Source organism: Dendrobates tinctorius, unplaced genomic scaffold (assembly GCF_039654945.1).
Source record: "Dendrobates tinctorius isolate UK_male_01 unplaced genomic scaffold, ASM3965494v1 ptg000034l, whole genome shotgun sequence".
Taxonomy (NCBI): domain Eukaryota; kingdom Metazoa; phylum Chordata; class Amphibia; order Anura; family Dendrobatidae; genus Dendrobates; species Dendrobates tinctorius.
In genome coordinates this window covers 6,844,414-6,864,284 of record NW_027361702.1, presented here as the reverse complement: position 1 = coordinate 6,864,284, position 19,871 = coordinate 6,844,414, and the positions used below count along the sequence as shown (strand labels likewise).

The 19,871-nt window shown below is 44.6% G+C and overlaps 1 protein-coding gene and 1 long non-coding RNA gene across 3 annotated transcripts in view; one reads left to right on the top strand and one right to left on the bottom strand.

Moving 5' to 3' along the window:
* The window catches only part of GABRA3 (gamma-aminobutyric acid type A receptor subunit alpha3), a 194,626-nt gene that overhangs the window by 136,900 nt on the left and 37,855 nt on the right, over positions 1-19,871 (top strand). For both annotated transcript variants that reach the window (XM_073573058.1, XM_073573059.1), the window contains exon 6: positions 6,403-6,485. In XM_073573058.1, coding sequence (XP_073429159.1) covers positions 6,403-6,485 — 83 coding nt within the window. The remainder of the gene's footprint in view (positions 1-6,402; positions 6,486-19,871) is intronic.
* On the bottom strand, positions 10,317-11,025 carry LOC141087512 (uncharacterized). Its single transcript, XR_012231681.1, has 3 exons — positions 10,958-11,025; positions 10,743-10,814; positions 10,317-10,379 (listed from the first exon to the last, which is right to left on the bottom strand). It is a non-coding gene; the product is annotated as an uncharacterized lncRNA (long non-coding RNA).

Here is a 19,871-nt window from a genome sequence, read left to right as displayed (position 1 = left end):
TCAATGCTCGCCTCTATGACTGAAAGTCAGCGGCTCCTGGGTGGAATAAGGTTAATTTCTCCCCAAAAGCCACACAATAAGGAAAGTAACCAGACAGCATTGTAACCTGTAGACTCAAGTTTTGCAGCACTGGGTAGATGAGGTAGGAGATATCATCCATGAGCATCAAAACAGGAGAGCCAGCAATTGCGAGGAGATAGGAGGTGCCAAGCAGAGATGTGTGACACCCATACAGCACGGGAATATTATAATACATACTATGATGGATAAGTGGGAAGATTGCTGGAGTGATCTGTTAGAAGACTAAGGCCGGGATCACTCTACCGTGTGTGATGCAAGAAACTCGCATGAGTCTCTCGCATCAACACCCTGCACTGCCGCCGGTACTCGGGACCAGAGCTGCGGCTGCATGTATTTCTATGACTCGTGCGAGTTTCTTGCATCGCACACAGTAGTGTGATCCCGGCCTTAATGGTGTTGCTTTTAATTTATATAAGGATAACCTGGAAACAAGTTCACTTAACGTGTTAAAAGAAATACTTTAGTATCAGGAAATGTTGTGGATTCATCTTAAGGTTATCATTTAGTTTTTGTATTATTTTCCTCATGCATTACAGTGTTCCTCCTCACTGTTGCTGTAAGACGTCTTTTATTGATTACTTCTCTGTGAACAGAAAACCTTTTACTGATCATGTGATTCCTCATTACTGTACATTTTTCAGACTTTTTCATTTTTACAATCCCGTCAATCAGGGAAGTACCGTTAGATCACATGATTAATAACTGACGAGCTGAATCCTTCTAAGCTCTATGTAGAAACAGGAAGTCAATTTTCTCTGCACAAGTCATAAGTCACTGCAAAAATCTCTGGCACAGCGAGAAGCAGCTGGGTCAAGAGTCGAAGAAGGGAATGATAATTGCAGGGAAAAAAGACAAAATGAGCAATTGTAAGTAGACAGTGCTGTATACTATGATGACTGTGGGTCGCCCTCGCACACCCAGGGCAGCGGGGTACTCGGTATCGGGCCGGTGTCAAGGCGGGAATGTGTCACAGCAGCGGTGACCCGATCCGTGGCCCTGGGCACCCAATATCAATGGCGGTGATGTTAATGGTGTTAAAGTTTATATGAATAGTTTGTGACGCCACCCGTGGTGTTTGGCAAGTTAGATGGTAAGCCAACGCTGCATACAGATCCGCTGGGACTGATGGTGTGGTGCAGCAGAGATGGTATAGCTCCCCACAGGTGGAGCTGTAGTCCCAGGGCAGTGTAGGTGCAATGGATGAGGAGAGGCGCAGAATGGTATGGAGGCTGGTACCCAGGTGTAGTGGTGCTGGAATAACTGGAGGACACCAGAGTATGCGGTTCCAAAGCTTTACTCACTGTTTGCAGTTCACACAACTGCCTGCCTCCGTACTGTGTTCTCCAGGTCAGGGCTCCAGCCAACCTCCAGGCAGGATAGGATTCTTCCTTCCACACTCCGCCAACATGTACCTTACTGAACGACTCCTCCAATGCGCCTTTAGGTGCGAAGCACTCCAGTACTTAGTTACCCTGGAATGCCTCTCTCTAGATGTTCCTAGTCTTTACTTGTATGACAGACAGCTGTAGCCTGCTTCGGGGACTCCTCACTGCGTCCCGGCTCTCTATTCAGTTGCTGTTGTGTCCCAAGTCTATAATGGGAGCAAGGCGTTAGCGGCTCACTACTCCTCCAGTGTCTGTTGCCGGACATAAAGTTCCAATCAACCTCTGGGACCGGGCCCCGGCCTTTGCGCTCTCTGGACTGGAAGGGTTCTCTCTCTTTCTCAACCTGCTTCCTACCGTCCTTCTATTCTCCTTCATTCCGATCTGTTCTATCTCTCTTATGGAAGGTTAGGTTATCAATCTTATCAGTCTCTTTCTCTGGTCTTTCTCGTACCAGCAGCCCAGATCACTGGGACCTGCTGCAGCACGTCCCTCAGACATCCATCTTCTCTCTCCTCTCTCCTCTCCAATTTAACCACTGACCTTCACTCTTCCTACTCTTTTATATCATCTCACTCCACCCGCCTCCCAGCACATCTTGTGTTACGAAGCAGGGTTCCACGAGGGGTGCTCTGCTAACCCCCAGCCTGAAGCTGTTAGGTGGCCCCACTGAACTATCCTGTGTGTGGAATGCAGGTGTGGAGCGGGGTCAGGAGTTCCCACCCTACCTGGATGGTGGGGAACTACACCTTAGGAGAAGGTGCAGTACCTCTGTGGCGACTGAAGCCTCAGGGGAGCCACATACCCCCCCATTAAACACAGCACGTCCGCGGGCTGTAAGACAGCAAAAGGTACAATACAGGAACACACAAAAATTTTGAAATGCTATTCAACAATACTTATCTAATCTTCCTAATGTAGGAGGCACATTTCTTAAACGTTACAAACAGGTTAACTTCCTATCTTAATATCAAAAATTTACTTAAGTGCAATTCTTAATTCAAAGTGCTATACTCAACACATTTTCTATCAATTATTCTCTTTTTCTTTTTCGCTCTCTACTGGACGCAAGACACTGACCATATACGCTTGGCCTGTCACCTGTCACTTTCAATTCTTCAGTCTTTATTCAATTCTCACATTCTATCTCAAAACTTTTCTAATTCTCTGTATCAAATATTCTATAAAAGACATTTACTTTTCATAAGACATAACATCAAATACGTTATCATATAACATTCAAAATTCTTGTAAGGTGCTGAACACTGCTCCCAGCCGGGCTTTCTTGCAGTGTCCCTTGAGGTAGACATCATTCTTCGAAAAGTGTCCATGCAGAAACATTATCTTCGCAAAGAGTCTCTTTATGTAAAACCAAGAGAGCACCCAAAGGGGTGCAAACTATTTACAAGAAAGTTTTGGATCGCACAGCGTTCATGATCTCCACAGTTCCATTTGTAGAAAAACACCGCCAATCAAAAGCAGGCAACTAAAGTGCTACCGGAAAAACATGATAGCAAACAAGGCACAACTGGTGCAAACAAACCCTCCTGGGTAACGAGATTTAGTAAATGTAGATTTTCAATTGTGGCTACCAGATTCCAAGTAGTCATTGGCAATCCGTAGGTACTCCTCTTCCCACGGTGTCAAGCCAGGGATCTTTGGTTTGGGCTGCCGAACTGGAGGTGTTGCAAGAGCAGCCTGGTTCATAGGATCAGGTACCTGACCAGTCTGAGAAGTACCGGTGGATGGACGGGCATTGACTGGTTTCGATGGCAGGTACCTCTTGATGAACTCTGCAGGGATACGTCGTACATTCAGGGCGTACCACCCCCGGAGTCCTTCATGCCGGGTGAAGGTCACATACTCCCCAGGCTGCAGGTCTCTATCTGGATGCCCTTTCCTCAGATGGGACTCCACATCCCGCCGGTTGAAGAACAGGTCACCAATGTGCTTGGGGTCTGCGATGAATCCAAAACCCCTCTCCTTATTCACATTCAGCACCTGCCCCCATCCGGCTGCATCCCGGGGGCCATGATGACCTGCACGGGCCCTCTCCTTCCGGGCCAGATCCGGGACCAACACAGCCTGCTTCCTCTGCTCCCTCTCCCAGTGCTCCGCTGCCAGCTTTGCAATGGTGGCTCCGCAATAGGCCTCATTCTGCTCCTCCCGGGACCTGCTTTCACCCACAGCACCAGCATCCCGGTCCCAGACCAGATCCAGGACGACCTGGCCAGCCGCTGTGACTGCGGTACACCCCAGGGCCTTCCCAGGTGGAGGAACATCCGACATACCTGGGGCCTCCTGGCGGTGCGGCCTCTGCTCCAGTACAGGCGGTAACGGAGCGGATGGTAGCTCCGGGTCCGCGCGGGCTTCGGTCGGGACCTGCGCAGCTGCAACAGGTCCGGGCGGGAGCACGGTCTCAGCTCCCGGGTCCTCCGGTGACTTCTTTGGGTGAGCGGGATGCAGCCGCATGGACAGCGTGGAGGTGAAAGTTAACGCTGCCAGGGAGCAGTCTGGTGCGGCAGCGGCAGGTACCGATGGAGAGGGTACCGCTGATGTAGGCCCCGCCGGGGCGCGCTGCCATCTCAGCCTCTCCAGCGCTTCTCTTCTTAGCTGCAGACGGGTAGTCAGTTCCATGATCTCATCCTGTAGCTGCCGGCAAATCATGCCAGCTTCAGGGTTGGAGCCGTCAGCCATGGCGCCAGGGAGATTCGTTTCCCCGTGCTCCGCAGGCCTCCTTCCCTCACTCTCCAAAATGGCATTCTGGCGTTCTTCTTCTTGCTCCGCCCTTCTGCTCGCCACTGGCTTTCTCTGCCCCTCCTTCAGGGGGCGGCGTCTTCTTCCCACGCCTCCATACCAAGCCAGTATACAAACCCCTCGGGGGGTGGGCCATGCATCGGTCACATAGTAATTCAGGCAGGGACGGCCCAAGACTCTTCGCGGTCTTTTCTTAGGACCTCCCATCTCTTCACGCCCTTCTTCTCCGCGCCAGCGACCATTTCTAGTGTCCATTTTACAGTCTATTAAATTTGGTCTTCTGTACATTTTCAAAAGTTGTAAATCCAAGGCACACAGAACCCGATGGCATTGGGTCTCGTCATCCTGTTCGTGACGCCAAAATTGGGTTGCCCTCGCACACCAAGGGCAGCGGGGTACTCGGTATCGGGCCGGTGTCAAGGCGGGAATGTGTCACAGCAGCGGTGACCCGGTCCGTGGCCCTGGGCGCCCAATATCAATGGCAGTGATGTTAATGGTGTTAAAGTTTATATGAATAGTTCGTGACGCCACCCGTGGTGTTTGGCAAGTAAGATGGTAAGCCAACGCTGCATACAGGTCCGCTGGGACTGATGGTGTGGTGCAGCAGACATGGTATAGCTCCCCACAGGTGGAGCTGTAGTCCCAGGGCAGTGTAGGTGCAATGGATGAGGAGAGGCGCAGAATGGTATGGAGGCTGGTACCCAGGTGTAGTGGTGCTGGAATAACTGGAGGACACCAGAGTATGCGGTTCCAAAGCTTTACTCACTGTTTGCAGTTCACACAACTGCCTGCCTCCGTACTGTGTTCTCAAGGTCAGGGCTCCAGCTAACCTCCAGGCAGGATAGGATTCTCCCCTCCACACTCCGCCAACATGTACCTTCCTGAACGATTCCTCCAATGCGCCTTTTGGTGCGAAGCACTCCAGTACTTAGTTACCCTGGAATGCCTCTCTCTAGGTGTTCCTAGTCTTTACTTGTATGACAGACAGCTGTAGCCTGCTTCGGGGACTCCTCACTGCGTCCCGGCTCTCTATTCAGTTGCTGTTGTGTCCCAAGTCTATGATGGGAGCAAGGCGTTAGCGGCTCACTACTCCTCCAGTGTCTGTTGCCGGACATAAAGTTCCAATCAACCTCGGGGACCGGGCCCCGGCCTTTGCGCTCTCTGGACTGGAAGGGTTCTCTCTTTCTCAACCTGCTTCCCACCGTCTTTCTATTCTCCTTCGTTCCGATCTGTTCTATCTCTCTTATGGAAGGTTAGGTTATCAATCTTATCAGTCTCTTTCTCTGGTCTTTCTCGTGCCAGCAGCCCAGATCACTGGGACCTGCTGCAGCACGTCCCTCAGACATCCATCTTCTCTCTCCTCTCTAACTAACCACTGACCTTCACTCTTCCCACTCTTTTATATCATCTCACTCCACCCGCCTCCCAGCACATCTCGTGTTACGAAGCAGGGTTCCACGAGGGGTGCTCTGCTAACCCTCAGCCTGAAGCTGCTAGGTGGCCCCACTGAGCTATCCTGTGTGTGGAATGCAGGTGTGGAGCGTGGTCAGGAGTTCCCACCCTACCTGGATGGTGGGGCACTACACCTTAGGAGAAGGTGCAGTACCTCTGTGGCGACTGAATCCTCAGGGGCGCCACAACTGCAATGTATTAAGAGCATAAAAACTTTGCTGGGAGGAGGAGAAAGAGTTGGAGGAGGGCTTGTTTAAAGGAGTTTTCCTAGTATTGAAAGATATTCTCTATCCAAAGGATAAGAGATATCTTTCTGGCTGCTGGGATCAGTGGTCCCAAGAACAGTACTCTGCGGAACCCGTCTGAATGGAGCAGAGGAGTCATATGCATCTTCACTGCACTCACCATCTATGAGAATGATTGAAATATATGAGCGCTGTTTTTTGCTTTTTCTGATAGTCCATAGACAATAAATGGAATTTATTGATGTCCCACAGGTGCACGCCGTTCCATTCTGATAGGGCTCTTTGGAGCCCATACTGTAGTATGCTGGGGTTCCAATAGTCAGACTCCCAGTTATCAAGTTTTGGGATGAGGTCTTTTTTTAATCTTTGGAAAACCTATTTAACTAATAAATCACTGTTCACTCATGCTCTAGTGAATGCGAGCACTACAACGGCTAGAAAAATGTATAATAACCTAAAGAGAAACCTTTTCCTTTTTATTTCAGGCTTACAATTCACGCTGAATGCACAATGCACCTTGAAGATTTCCCCATGGATGTTCACGCCTGTCCATTAAAATTTGGAAGCTGTGAGTATTTTTTGATTTTTTTTTTTTTAATTCCTTTTCTACTATATACCATATTTTTTGTATTATAAGACGCACCGGACCATAAGAAGCATCCCAAATTTTGGGGTGGAAAATAGCAGAAAAAAGTTTTTTATAAGATGGGGTCCGTCTTATTGCCCTCTTACCTGAAGGCCGGTGGTGGTACAGCAGGGTCACAGGAGGCATGGTCCCTTCCTCAGGATTGAGAAGTGGAGCAACGCTACAGTCCCGGTGTCCGGTGTCGGTGGAGCGGCGGCAGAGGTGTGGCGATGCTGATGTTCGGTGTCGGCGGTGGGGAGTGCACCTTAGCAGGGTCCCTTCCTTTGCATGCCAGTGGTGTGGCGGCGGCAGAGGTGCGGTAATGCTGAGGCGCGGTGGTCGGTACAGAGGGCACCTGAGCAGGGTCCCTTCCTCAGGTGAGGTGACGCCACGGCCCAGTGTCCAAGGCTAGCAGAGCCAGGTTAATCACAGGTTTCTAGGTGGCGGCGTCCATCTTCCTGAGGCCGCACATGCGCAGATTGAGTTCTCTGCTGCCCGGGGCTTCAGGAAAATGGCCACAGGAGGCCACGTGTGTGATCACATCAGAAGAAAGAGAAATGGGGTCCCTCGATTCCCCGTCCCCGAACCTTAGGTGTCCCTGGACGCTTCTGCATCCCCCCATGAAGTCCCTCGGCCGGCAACGTCATCTTCCGGGAAGAAAATGCGCAATACACCTGCCGATATCTGCTGGCCGGCATCTGGCATCAATAGGAAATTTTTCATTTTGATCACTGTGATTGATCCTATCAATCAAAATAAAAAATACTATGTTAGGCGCCAGGTTCCTGCCACTGCACAGCAGGAATCCAGAGCCTTGCATCCAGCGGTCTCCCATTCTTCTTCGGCCGCAGTGGAGCCTGCTCAGCAGATTCAACGGTCCCGGCGCTCTGTCCAGGCCAACTCCGTGGGTTTGCTAGCTGCTGCCACCTCTGGTACAGCTATAACTATGCATGCTGCTCAGCAGCGAGATTCTCCAGGGATAAGTCCTCATGTCGGGCCACTGAGAATGCCCATGGAGTGATCTCCCATTGGAGATCGAAGGTCACGTGCTAAGGTCCTGCTCCTGTTCGGATTGGCCCATCCGACAAGCCAGGAAGGTCCCGGACGCTCGCGGCTATAAAAGGTTCGCATGGCAGCTCGGCCATGCGCTAGGATAAGACTGTATTTACAGACTATGTGGAGTGAGTGATGTATGCACGCATGAATGTCTCTGGTGAATGATTCATTAAGAAACCACTACCCTTGGTACGCATGTGTTGTGCAGCCTAGCCTGCTAGCGCCCAGGCTTTGGTGTAGGTAGGACAGAGGTTGAGTCAGACATCAGTCCTCACCAGGGACTCGGCACGCCTCGGTGCACGTGCTTCAAAGTCAGCGTCTATAGCGGCGTTCGTGGCAGCGACGCCGCGCATTCAGTGGGCCTAGAAGGACTCTAACCCCGTGTCCTTGGGGTAGAGTTCTGTGGCCGTACACTGTGCGCTCTTTTGGCCGGGCTCTGTGAGCTTAACAGGCTCCGGCATCTACGTTCAGCGGTTGTGCGGCTCTGTGCATTAACAGAGTTTGCCCCTGTTCAGATTGAGTGACATAACCCACGTGTGACTGGTTTCACACCGTTTAATTCTTCCGCCATTACTTAGCAGCAGTGTACCACCTCTGCACGGTGGACCACGGGCTGCGAACGCACCTACTATTATTTTATAATTTGGTGCGTTCCGCCAGCCCTAACATAGTAAATCAGTCCCTTCTTTATCACCCCCTTAGTTAGGTAAAAATAATAAAATTAAAAAAATGTATTTATTTACATTTTTCTATTAGGGTTAGGGTTGGGCTAAAGTTAAGGTTAGGGCTGGGCTAGAGTTAGAATTGGGCTAGGGTTAGGGTTGGGCTAGGGTTTAGCTAGGGTTAGGGTTGGGGCTAGGATTAGGGTTGGGGCTAAAGTTAGGTTTGGGCTTGGGGCTAAAGTTAGGTTTGGGCTTGGGTTAGAGTTGTGGTTAGGGTTGTGGTTATGGGTGCCATTATGGTAAGGGTTGGGATTAGGGTTAGGGGTGTTTTAGGGTTAGCGGTGTTTTAGGGTTGGAATTAGTGTTAGGGGTGTGTTGGAGTTAGGGTTGGAGTTAGAATTGGGGGGGTTCTAATGTTTAGGTACATCAGGGGGTCTCCAAAAGTGACATGGCATTCAAAAAGTCAATCGGTGGTCCCTCCCTTCTGAGCCCTGCCTTCCGCCAAGATAGTGGCTTTCCCCCACATACGGGGTATTGGCGTACTCAGAAGAAATTGCACAACAAATTTTGTGGTCCATTTTCTCCTGATACCCTTGTGAAATTAAAAAAAATTGGTTCCAAAATAATTTTTTTGTGAAAAAACTAAAATGTTCATTTTTTCCTTCCACATTGATTTAGTTCTTGTGAAGCACCTGAAAAGTTAATAAACTTCTTGAATGTGGTTTTGAGCAGCTTGAGGGGTGAAGTTTTTAGAAAGGTGTCACTTTTGGGTATTTTCTGCTATATTGACCCCCCAGACTCACTTCAAATGTGAGGTGGACCCTAAAAAAATGGTTTTGTAAATCTTGTTGAAAAATGAGAAATCGCTGGTCAACTTTTAGCCCTTATAACGTCCTAACAACAAAAATGATGTTTCCAAAATTGTGCTGATGTAAAGGTGACATGTGGGAAATGTTACTTATTAAATATTTTGTGTGACATAACGCTCTGATTTAAGGGCACAAAAATTAAAAGTTCGAAAATTGCAACATTTTCAAAACTGACATGAAGTACAATATGTCACAAAAAAATATTCTCAGAAGAATCGCCTAGATCCATTGAAACATTCCAGAGTTATTACCTCGTAAAGTGACAGTGGTCAGAATTGTAAAAATTGGCTTGGTCATTAAGTACCAAATTGGCTCTGTCACTAAGGGGCTATGGACTGACAATAAAACACTCCAAACCAATGAGAAATTGGAGTTTACAGGAAAAAAATGTAAAGAAACATTTGTTCCTGTATAATGACTTGTATATAAGGCAAAGTTTAAAAAGGATTTTAAAAAATATAATGTATGTAATCCAAAATTTTTTTTATTAAAAAAATAGGAAATTTCAGTTTAATTTATGAAGGAAGCAAAAACTGCCAAAAATAAGGCACTCAGATACACCCTGTATTAGACATAAAGGAGGCCTCATACATATTCTGGTCACATTGTCATGTATTGGTCCTAGACTCATAAAGGCTATGCACTTTTGAGGGTTATAGGTATACTAAGGAAATGTCCTCTAGACCACGGAATAGTCTATGAGGGAGCAATATAATGCCGATAAGAGAATGTGCACACAAGGAGTAAAATTTCTGCATCTCTTGGCGGGAAAAATGGAGCTGCAAAAACGCACGTTTTTGGTGCGTTTATGCCACGTTATTGATTGGAGTAAAGTCAGTGGTGAAAACCGCACAGAGAATTGATATGCTGCAGATTATTTTCTGCACCAAGTCTGCAAGTCAAAAATACTCAACATGTGCATGACACGTCAGGTTTCTCATTCACTCTGCTGGCATCAGGTTTGTTTCAGGTTTTGTCACAAATCCACTCAGGAAAAATGCATGTTGAGAAGCCACAATCAAGAAATTATGTTGTAAAGAGCTCCTGGGACTCAACATGGTGGCAAGAAGGAGGATCAGGGTGAGGATTAAGTAAACCAGATTTTAGGCTGGTGAGACTGGACCGTGTTGAAGACAAGTGTAATCAAAAAAGTCCGGCACTCAAATGTCAAATTGCTTGTAATAAATTTATTTCATGAAAACATAATCCAAAAACGTAACGTTTCGGTCATTGCCTTGACTTTCATCAGACTGAAAATATGAAAATAACAAAGAAAATTTAAATATATTTAGATAAATCCATATTTGCAAAAATAGCATAATAGTACATTCAAGTACATAAAGTTACGATGACAGAATAGGTTAATAGTACAAAAAAAGAATAGTACAATAATATGTCAATAATATTTCAGATAGTTTGTTCACATATCACAAGTTATGAAATGAATCAATAACAAGAAAAAACAGAGTACATGTGACTCAAAGTCCACACCAGTATATATTAACTAAGTAAACAGAAGCTAGGTATGCAAGATACAAATGTAAAGGACCATAGAGGGGTTAAGGACCACCAAGTGAAAAAATGCATAGAATGTGTAAGAAAAAAAGGCTTACCGGATCATGTATATTTATTAATAATGGAAGCCATCAAAAAATGATTCATTCAGAAAAGGTTCATTTAGCAATCTAGGAACAATGAAAATAGCCTTTAAGTACTGGTATAAAAACCACAAAGTTATATAGAAATATTGTTGTATGGAAAGGAGACATCCACAAGTGGAAAATATTCCACAGGTAAAGGGTAAATAAACTAACATGAGGTGGCTTACCAAAAATACATAGAAGACTGAAGTTCCAGTGTTTCCGCGTAGTCAGAGAGCAGGTATATGCCGGTGGTGTGGACGCTGAAAAGACCGGTGCAGTAGTGAGCTATAAATAGCAGCAGAGCACAAGGGCGCCGACCGGAACTGACGTAGGACGCTGTGAGTAAGGCGCATAAGAAAAGCATATAGAGCGACAAACCGGAAGTGCGTCACTAGAAGCTCACAGAGGAGGAAGTGCTCAGTGGAACGCAGTACTAGAGTGCAAACAGGATGTGAGTGACTCAAGAGGTGGTCCAAGTCATGAAAGGAATGTGATGGATAGGTGAGTATCTAAATACTCAAGGTGCAACCTGAATAATAGTAAAAAAGAGATGTCAATCACAAGGAATGAATAAACGAGATCCACAATACAATAATCTATGTGTGAAATATTTTGGATAATACTGGAATATTGATCCAGTGTTAAAGCTATATATAGATGGAACATAGCTGAACATTTCATGTATAGGTATAGCTAACAAACTTATTCATGGATATGGAGTGGATGTTCCATAGTTGACAAAAACATACAATTTGATTAACTATATCTCCATATATACAGTACATACATACACACATGTATGCATGTATATACATACATACACATCTCTCCATACACGTATCTAGAAAAAATACACTCTATCATAATATAAGAACATATCTAAAGGGGAATTCAGATTAAACCTGACAGCTCATATTCCCTATTTAATCCCTTTGGTTCTAAACTTTGGAGATAGTGGATCCAGTAAGCTTCTCTTAATTGAAGTTTTTTAACCAAATTTCCACCTCTCCTATTAATTTGTACTTGCTCTAACAACAAAAACCATAACTGTGCAATAGAATGTCCTGTTGAATAGAAATGATACGGAATGGGAAGTTGATAGCTATTACAGCGTATATCCGATTAGGATGAGATATACAATCTTTAATCGCTTCCGTAGTCTCACCAACATAAATTTTGCCACAGGGGCATTTGATGACATATACAGCAGATTTTGAGTCACAAGTAAAAAAAACCTTGAATAGGTATATCAATGCCTGTAAATGGATGAGAAAATTTAGATCCCTTTTGTACATTGGCGCATTGTGCGCATTGAAGACATGGAAATGTGCCTTGCCATTGGGTTGAGAGAAATGTCTGTCTAGGAATTGTAATGGCAGAACCAATGTCTGCTCGAATAATTTTATTTCTCAAATTACTGGGCCTCCTAAAGCATGGCAGGACAGGAACTTGAAATTCTGGTATTCCTGGAAAATTGTTTTGAAGTAAATGCCAGTGCTTGCGGATAATATTATGAATTTTGTACATAAAAGGATGGAAGGTATGGACGAAACTGATTCTTTTAATTAGGGAAGATGTCATGGATGTAACAGTTCTATTCCGACTTTGTCGAAGTAATCGACGGGGATAACCTCTTTGAATAAATTTACCTGCCATTTCGTCCATACGTAAAGTGCTAACCTAAGGATCACTGACTATTCCTTTAACTCGTTCAAATTGAGACAATGGGATGGATCTTTTAATGGCTTTAGGGTGACAACTCACATAAAGCAATAAATTATTGCGATAAGTTTCCTTCGCTGAAAGGTCTATTTTCAAATTGCCATCATCATCCTGTATAATTTTAGTATCTAGAAAGTTGATTTCTGAGGTATTGTAATTAAGGTAAAAAGTCAATTCTGACCAAATATGGTTAATTTGATCAAAAAATAGATGTAAACTATCACTAGTTCCTTTCCATAAACAAAAAATATCATCTATATAGCGACGCCATAATAGACAATGAGACTGATACAATTCATTTGGGTAAATATACTCTGATTCAAATGTAGACATAAAACAATTTGCATACGGTGGGGCCACATTGGACCCCATAGCTGTTGTAGCTTGAATTTGAAAATAAAAACTATCCTCAAAAATAAACAAAAAAATTTTGAGTACAAGTTCCAGTAATTCCATGAGGAAAGATAGAGTCATTGCGCTCATGGTAGACTTCTCAAGTAATTTTCTTGTGGCTACCACGCCCTTCTGATGTTGTATTGAAGTATATAAATTGTTTACATAAAGAGTGACTAACAAAGTCCCTTCCGGTAGTGTGCTAAAACCTCTTATAATTTGTAGGAAAGCTCCTGTATCTAAAAGGAAAGGAAATATGGAGTGTCCTTAATAAAAGGTGTTACAATTTTCGATAATGGTGAGAGAATTGAATCTGTTGAGACAATGATCGGTCTTCCAGGGGGTCGATCTAGTCTTTTATGAATTTTCGGTAGTAGATAGAATACCGGAATTAATGGATCAGTTTTAATTAAAAAATCACCTGTTTTCTTATCTATTATGTTTAGAGCTAATGAACTTTTAACACTATCCGCTATTTTTTCTTTAATTAATAGAGTAGTATTATGTGTTAAAGGATAATATACTTTACGATCAGCTAGTTGTGGCAAGGCTTTGCTTCTATAACAAGAGCGGTCCATAATGACCGTTGCTCCCCCTTTGTCCACAGGTTTTATAATAATATCATTATCATCTATTAACGCCTGTAGAGCGATGCGATCCAGGCTGAGAACCACTGGTGAATGAGCTGCTGCGAGTGAAGCATCAGTAACTAGCGGTGATGTCACTTAGGCTGCGTTCCCAGCTGGGCTGAACCGCGGTGACCTCCGTGAGATCCGCGCTAGCACCGTGACAAAGTCGCACAGTGTAGAGGCGAATTTACTTGAGAATTTCAGTTTCTCAAGGTACTAGCAGGGATCTCACCAAGGTCACCGCAGTTCAGCCAGCTGGGATTGCAGCCTCATTGACGTCACCGCTAGTCACTGATGCTGTGTTCACAGCAGCTCATTCACCAGTGGTTTTCAGCCTGGACAGTTGCATCTTGGCACTGTTCAGGTTGAAAACTAATTATCCCCCAGACATGGATTACTGCGTGGGACAGGATGATGGACAGGTATGGTGTATTGTTGTTTTTTTATTTTAGTTTTAATACAGGAGATCGAGGGCTTCGGTGGAATTAGGCGAAGTTGTAAGTATGGTTTAAGTGAGATTATTAAAAGAGTCTGTGTCAGTCTTTCAATTAAAGGACTTTTTCTGGGTGTCTGTTTTCTTAAAATGTGACTATGGGGTTAGTAATGGGGGCATCTTATTGACGCCTCTCCATTACTAACCTTGGGGTTTGATGTCACCGAACAATAGAAAGGTGACATCAACCCCCCCAACTATCACCCTATTTGCCACTGCTACAGGACAAGTGGGAAGAACTGGGCAAAGTGCCAGCATTGGCGCATCTAATAGATGTGCCTTTTCTGGGCATCTGCAGGCTGCTATTTTTAGGCTGGGGGGGGCCAATATCCATTGCCTCTTACCAGCTTGAGAATACTAGATCCCAGCTGTCTGCTTTAGCAAGGCTGGTTGTAAAAATTTGGGGACCCCACGCCATTTTTTAAAATTATTTATTTAAATAGTTAAAAAATACAGTGTGGGCCCCCTCTATTCTTGATAACTAGCCTTGTTGAAGCTGTAAGCTGAGGGATGCAGCCCCCAGCTGTGAGTTTTGCCTGTCTTGTCTTGCAGGTTTTTTTTTAATTATTTATTTACCGCAAAGGAGCAGCTGATGAATACTTCCATCATCCGCTCCTGCTCTCACTGTAATTAGAGGAAGCAGGTGTCAGATGATGGGAGCAGTTGTCCCATCAGCTGACAGTGACCGGAGGTAAACTTTATACCTCCGATCTATCATGCTGCTGCAATGCAGGTAGAAGCTAGCTCCGCTAGGTGGCAATAGAGTGGAGAGACGTCATGCACACAGACGAAGAAGACCTGCCGTGCAGCAGCGAAGCTACCACCAGGTGGCAGCAGAGAAGTCAAACAAACTGGGTCAAATCCTAAACTGTAGCACAGTACCAAAGGAATAAGCAAACTCAGGGTCAGAGACAAGCCAGGGAATCAGTAATGGTCAGGAGCTAATATGCCAAAGACAAGAGACAGAAGCAGGTCAGGGTCCAAGCCGAGCTCAAGTACCAAGAAGTCCAGACACAAAGGGGACACACAGAGTCTGAACAGGGAGCAGGGAATAACACAGACACAGGTCACAGGTTCTAGTTGTGTTGTTAGTTTTAGGGGTCTGCAATCCGCTAAGTTACCAACCTTTCAGGTTATCTGGTTGCTTAGCTTATTCCCCGGCTATCCTCCTCGGTAACCCTAATCATAACGGAATCACAAGCCTAAACTGTAGATTCTAGGGTACTCTAAAGAAGGAAAAAATTGTAAAAAAAAAAAAAAAAAAAGCGTGTCAGAATTTTTAATATATTTTTTCCTCTTTTTCTCTGGGGGCCGTAGGAGGATTTTTCTTTAATGGAGATTAAGCAATTGTCCAATCGTGTTGAGCAGCTCGCTGCTGAAGTTCAGGGAATTTCTGCCTATCTCGCTCAATCGTCTGCTGTAGAACCAAAAGTCCCTATTCCTGATGTATTTTCTAGGGATCGGTCTAAATTTTTGAACTTTAAGAATAATTGTAAACTGTTTTTTGCTTTGAAACCTAATTCCTCGGGGAACTCGGTGCAGCAGGTTAAAATTGTCATCTCCCTATTGCATGGCAAACTTCAGGACTGGGCTTTTTCTCTGACACCTGGGGATCCTATTCTGGCTAATGTGGATGCGTTTTTTCAAACCCTGGTGTTGTTGTATGATGAACCTAATGTTATTGATCAAGCTGAGAAAACTTTATTTGCATTGAACCGGGGTCAGGAAGTGGCAGAGTTACATTGTCAAATATTCTTAAAAAAAAAAAAAGTCCTTACTAAATGGAATGATGACAACCTAGCAGCTCTTTTTCAGAAAGGTCTGGCAGAAACCGTAAAAGATGTTATGGTGGGATTTCCTGTCCCCTCTGGTCTTAACGACTCTAAGTCAATAGCCATTCAAATTGATCAACGTTTACGTGAACGTAAAACTATGCGAAAAGCGGTGCTGCCTGTCGAACAAACTTCTGAGCCCATGCAATGTGATAGGGTTTTTGTCTAGGGCGCAACGTCAAGAGTTTGGAAGGCGTAATAAGTTTTGCTTCTTTTGTGCGGACGCCTCTCATACTATTTCTGTCTGTCCTAAGTGGGAAAAATGTTTTGCTCACCATTTGCTGTGGGCAGTGTACAGCCTAAATTCCTTTTGGCGGTTTCCTTGATCTGCTCCTTATCTTTATTTTCTGCTAAGGCTTTTGTTGATTCAGGAGCAGCCCTGAACCTGATGGATTTTGACTTTGCCAAACGTTGTGGTTTTCCCATGGTACCCATGTGGACTCCTATTCCTTTAAGGGGTATTTATGCTACTCCTTTGGCGGAGAATAAAGTTTTGGACCCAGGTGATAATGCGGGTAGCCCTGGACCACCAAGAGAATTGTAAATTTTTGGTGTTGCATAATTTGCATGACATTATTGTACTGGGTTTTCCTTGGTTGCAGACCTATAATCCTGTTCTGGATTGGAAATCTGTGTCTGTGGTTAGTTGGGGTTGTCAATGTGTTCTTAGTGACACTCCTGTTTTCTCCACTTCTCCCCAGTCTCATGATGTTCCTGACTATTTGGCTGATTTTTCTGATGTATTTAGTGAGAGTAAGTCCACGTCTTTGCCTCCTCATAGGAGTTATGATTGTGCAATCGAGTTAGTGCCCGGTTGTAAATTTCTCAAGGGTCAGCTTTTCAACTTATTTGTACCTGAACATGATGCTATGCGATCTTATATCAAGGAGTCATTGGAGAAGGGTCATATCAGACCATCCTCTTCACCTTTAGGTGCTGGCTCTATTTTTGTGGCCAAGAAATATGGCTCATTAAGGCAATGTATTGACTATCGTCTCCTTAATAAAATCACTGCTAAATATCAGTTTCCCTTACCCCTGATTTCTGATTTATTTTCCAGAGTGAAAGGTGCTAGTTGGTTTACCAAGCTTGACCTTAGTGGGGCATATAATCTTATTCGCATCAAGCACGGTGATGAATGGAATGGCGTTTAATACTCCTGAGGGGCATTTTAAGCACCTAGTGATGTCTTTTGGGCTCACTAATGCCCCTTCCGTCTTCCAATCTTTCATGAACGATATTTTCCGGGGTACAAAAGATTTCGTTTTTGGGATTCATTTTGTCCCCGCCTGCTATTGAAATGGACCCGGCCAATGTCCAGGCCATTTATGATTGGGTTCTGCCCACTTCCTTGAAGGCTCTCCAGAAGTTTTTGGGTTTTGCTAATTTCTACCATAAATTCATAAGTAATTTTTCTGGTATTGTTAAACCACTGACGGATTTGATCAAAAAGGGCGCTGATGTGGTGAATTGGTCTCCAGAGGCAGTCTCAGCGTTTCAGGAGCTTAAGCGAAGATTCACTGCTGCTCCTGTCTTACGGCAACCTGTTTCACTCCCATTTTAGGTGGAGATAGATGCTTCTGAGATTGGTGCAGGAGCCGTTTTGTCTCAAAGAGAACCGGTAACCTCTAAGATGGAATCCCTGTGCCTTCTTTTCTCGAAAATTTTCCCCATCTGAATGTAACTATGATGTGGGGAATCGGGAATTGTTGGCTATGAAGTGGGCATTTGAAGAGTGGAGACATTGGTTGGAGGGAGCCAGACATCAAGTTGTTGTCCTCACCGACCACAAGAACTTGATCTATCTTGAATCAGCCAGGCGATTGAATCCTAGACAGGCTAGGTGGGCCTTGTTTTTCACGCGTCTTAATTTTGTGGTCTCCTTTCTTCCGGGCACTAAGAATATTAAGGAGGATGCCCTCTCTAGTAGTTTCTTTGCGGATTCTCTTGATGTGACCGAGCCTACTACCATTCTAAATGAGGGCGTGGTTCTTTCCACCATTTCACCTGATTTGAGACTTGCCCTGGAGGAATTTCAGGAGGACAAACCTGAACGATGCCCTATGGGAAAACTGTATGTCCCTGACCAGTGGAGGAGAAGAGTAATGTCTGAAATTCATTGCTCCGCGTTAGCTATTCATCCTGGTATTTTGGGTACCAGAGATTTGGTGAGTCGGTCTTTTTGGTTGCCTGCTTTATCTCATGATGTCAGGAATTTTGTGCAGTCCTGTGGGACTTGTTCTCGATCCAGACCCTGTTCTCGTTCTAGTGGTTTGTTAGTGCCCCTGCTGGTGCCCAGGAGGCCATGGACCCATATATCAATGTATTTTATTTCTGACCTCCCTGTCTCTCAGAGAATGATGGTTATCTGGGTGATCTGTGATAGATTTGCTAAGATGGTCCATCTTGTACGTCTCCCGAAGTTGCCATCTTCTTCTGAGTTGGTGCCCGTGTTTTTACAACAGGTGGTTTGTTTGCACGGTATTCCTGAGAACATTGTGTCTGACAGAGGAGTCCAGTTTGTTTCCAGATTTTGGAGAGCTTTTTGTTCTAAACTGGAAATTCAGTTATCTTTCTCCTCTGCGTTTCACCCTCAGACCAATGGGCAGACTGAGAGAACAAACCAGACCTTGGAAACCTAATTGAGATGTTTTATATCTGCTGATCAAGATGACTGGGTCTCATTTTTGCCCTTGGCTGAATTTGCTCTAAATAATAGGGCTAGTTCTGCCACTTTGATGTCTCCTTTTTTCTGCAACTTTGGGTTTCATCCTCGATATTCTTCAGGACAGGTGGAGGCTTCGTCCTGTCCTGGTGTGGATTCTGTGGTAGAGAGAATGCAGCAGATTTGGGATCAAGTAGTGGATAAGTTGTCTCACTCTCAGAAGAAGGCCCAAAGGTTTGCCAACCGGCATAGGACCATTGGTCCCCGGTTTAACCCCTTCACCACCAAGGTGGTTTGCACGTTAACTCCCGGGCCAATTTTTACAATTCTGACCACTGTCCCTTTATGAGGTAATAACTCTGAAACGCTTCCATGGATCCCGGTGATTCTGACAATGTTTTCTCGTGATGAATTGTACTTCATGTTAGTGGTAAAATTTCATTTATATAACTTGCGTTTATTTGTGAAAAAAATGGAAATTTGGCGAAAATTTTTAAAATTTTGCAATTTTCCAACTTTGAATTTTTATGCCCTTAAATCACAGCGATACAGCACTCAAAAAACTTGATAAGTAACATTTCCCACATGTTTACTTTACATCAGCACAATTTTGGAACCAAAATTTTTTTATAAGGGTTAAAAATTGACCAGCGATTTCTCATTTTTGCAACACCATTTTATTTTTATGGACCACATCACATTTGAAGCCACTTTGCGGGGTCTATATGATAGAAAATTCCCAAAAGTCACACCATTCTAAAAACTGCACCCCTTAAGGTGCTCAAAATCACATTCAAGAAGTTTATTAACCCTTTAGGTGTGCCACAGGAATTTTTTGAATATTTAAAAAAAATGAACATTTAACTTTTTTTCACAAAAATAATACTTCAGGTTCAATTTTTTTTATTTTACCAAGGGTAACAGGAGAAATTGGACTGCAAAAGTTATTGTGCAATTTGTCCTGAGTACGCTGATACCTGATATGTGGGGGGAACGACTGTTTCGGCGCATGGCAGAGCTCAGAAGGGAAGGAGCGCCGTTTGACTTTTTCAATGCAAAATTGGCTGGAATTCAGATCGGACGCCATGTCGCGTTTGGAGGGCCCCTGATGTACCTAAACAGTGGAAACCCCCCACAAGTGACCCCATTTTGGAAACTAGACCCCCCAAGGAACTTATCTAGATATGTGGTGAGAACTTTGAAACCACAAGTGCTTCACAGAAGTTTATAACGTACAGCGGTACAATTAAAACATCATATTTTTTCCACAAAAATGATCTTTTCACCCCCCAATTTTTATTTTCCCAAGGGTAACAGGACCCTAAAAGTTATTGTGCAATTTGTCCTGAGTACGCTGATACCCCA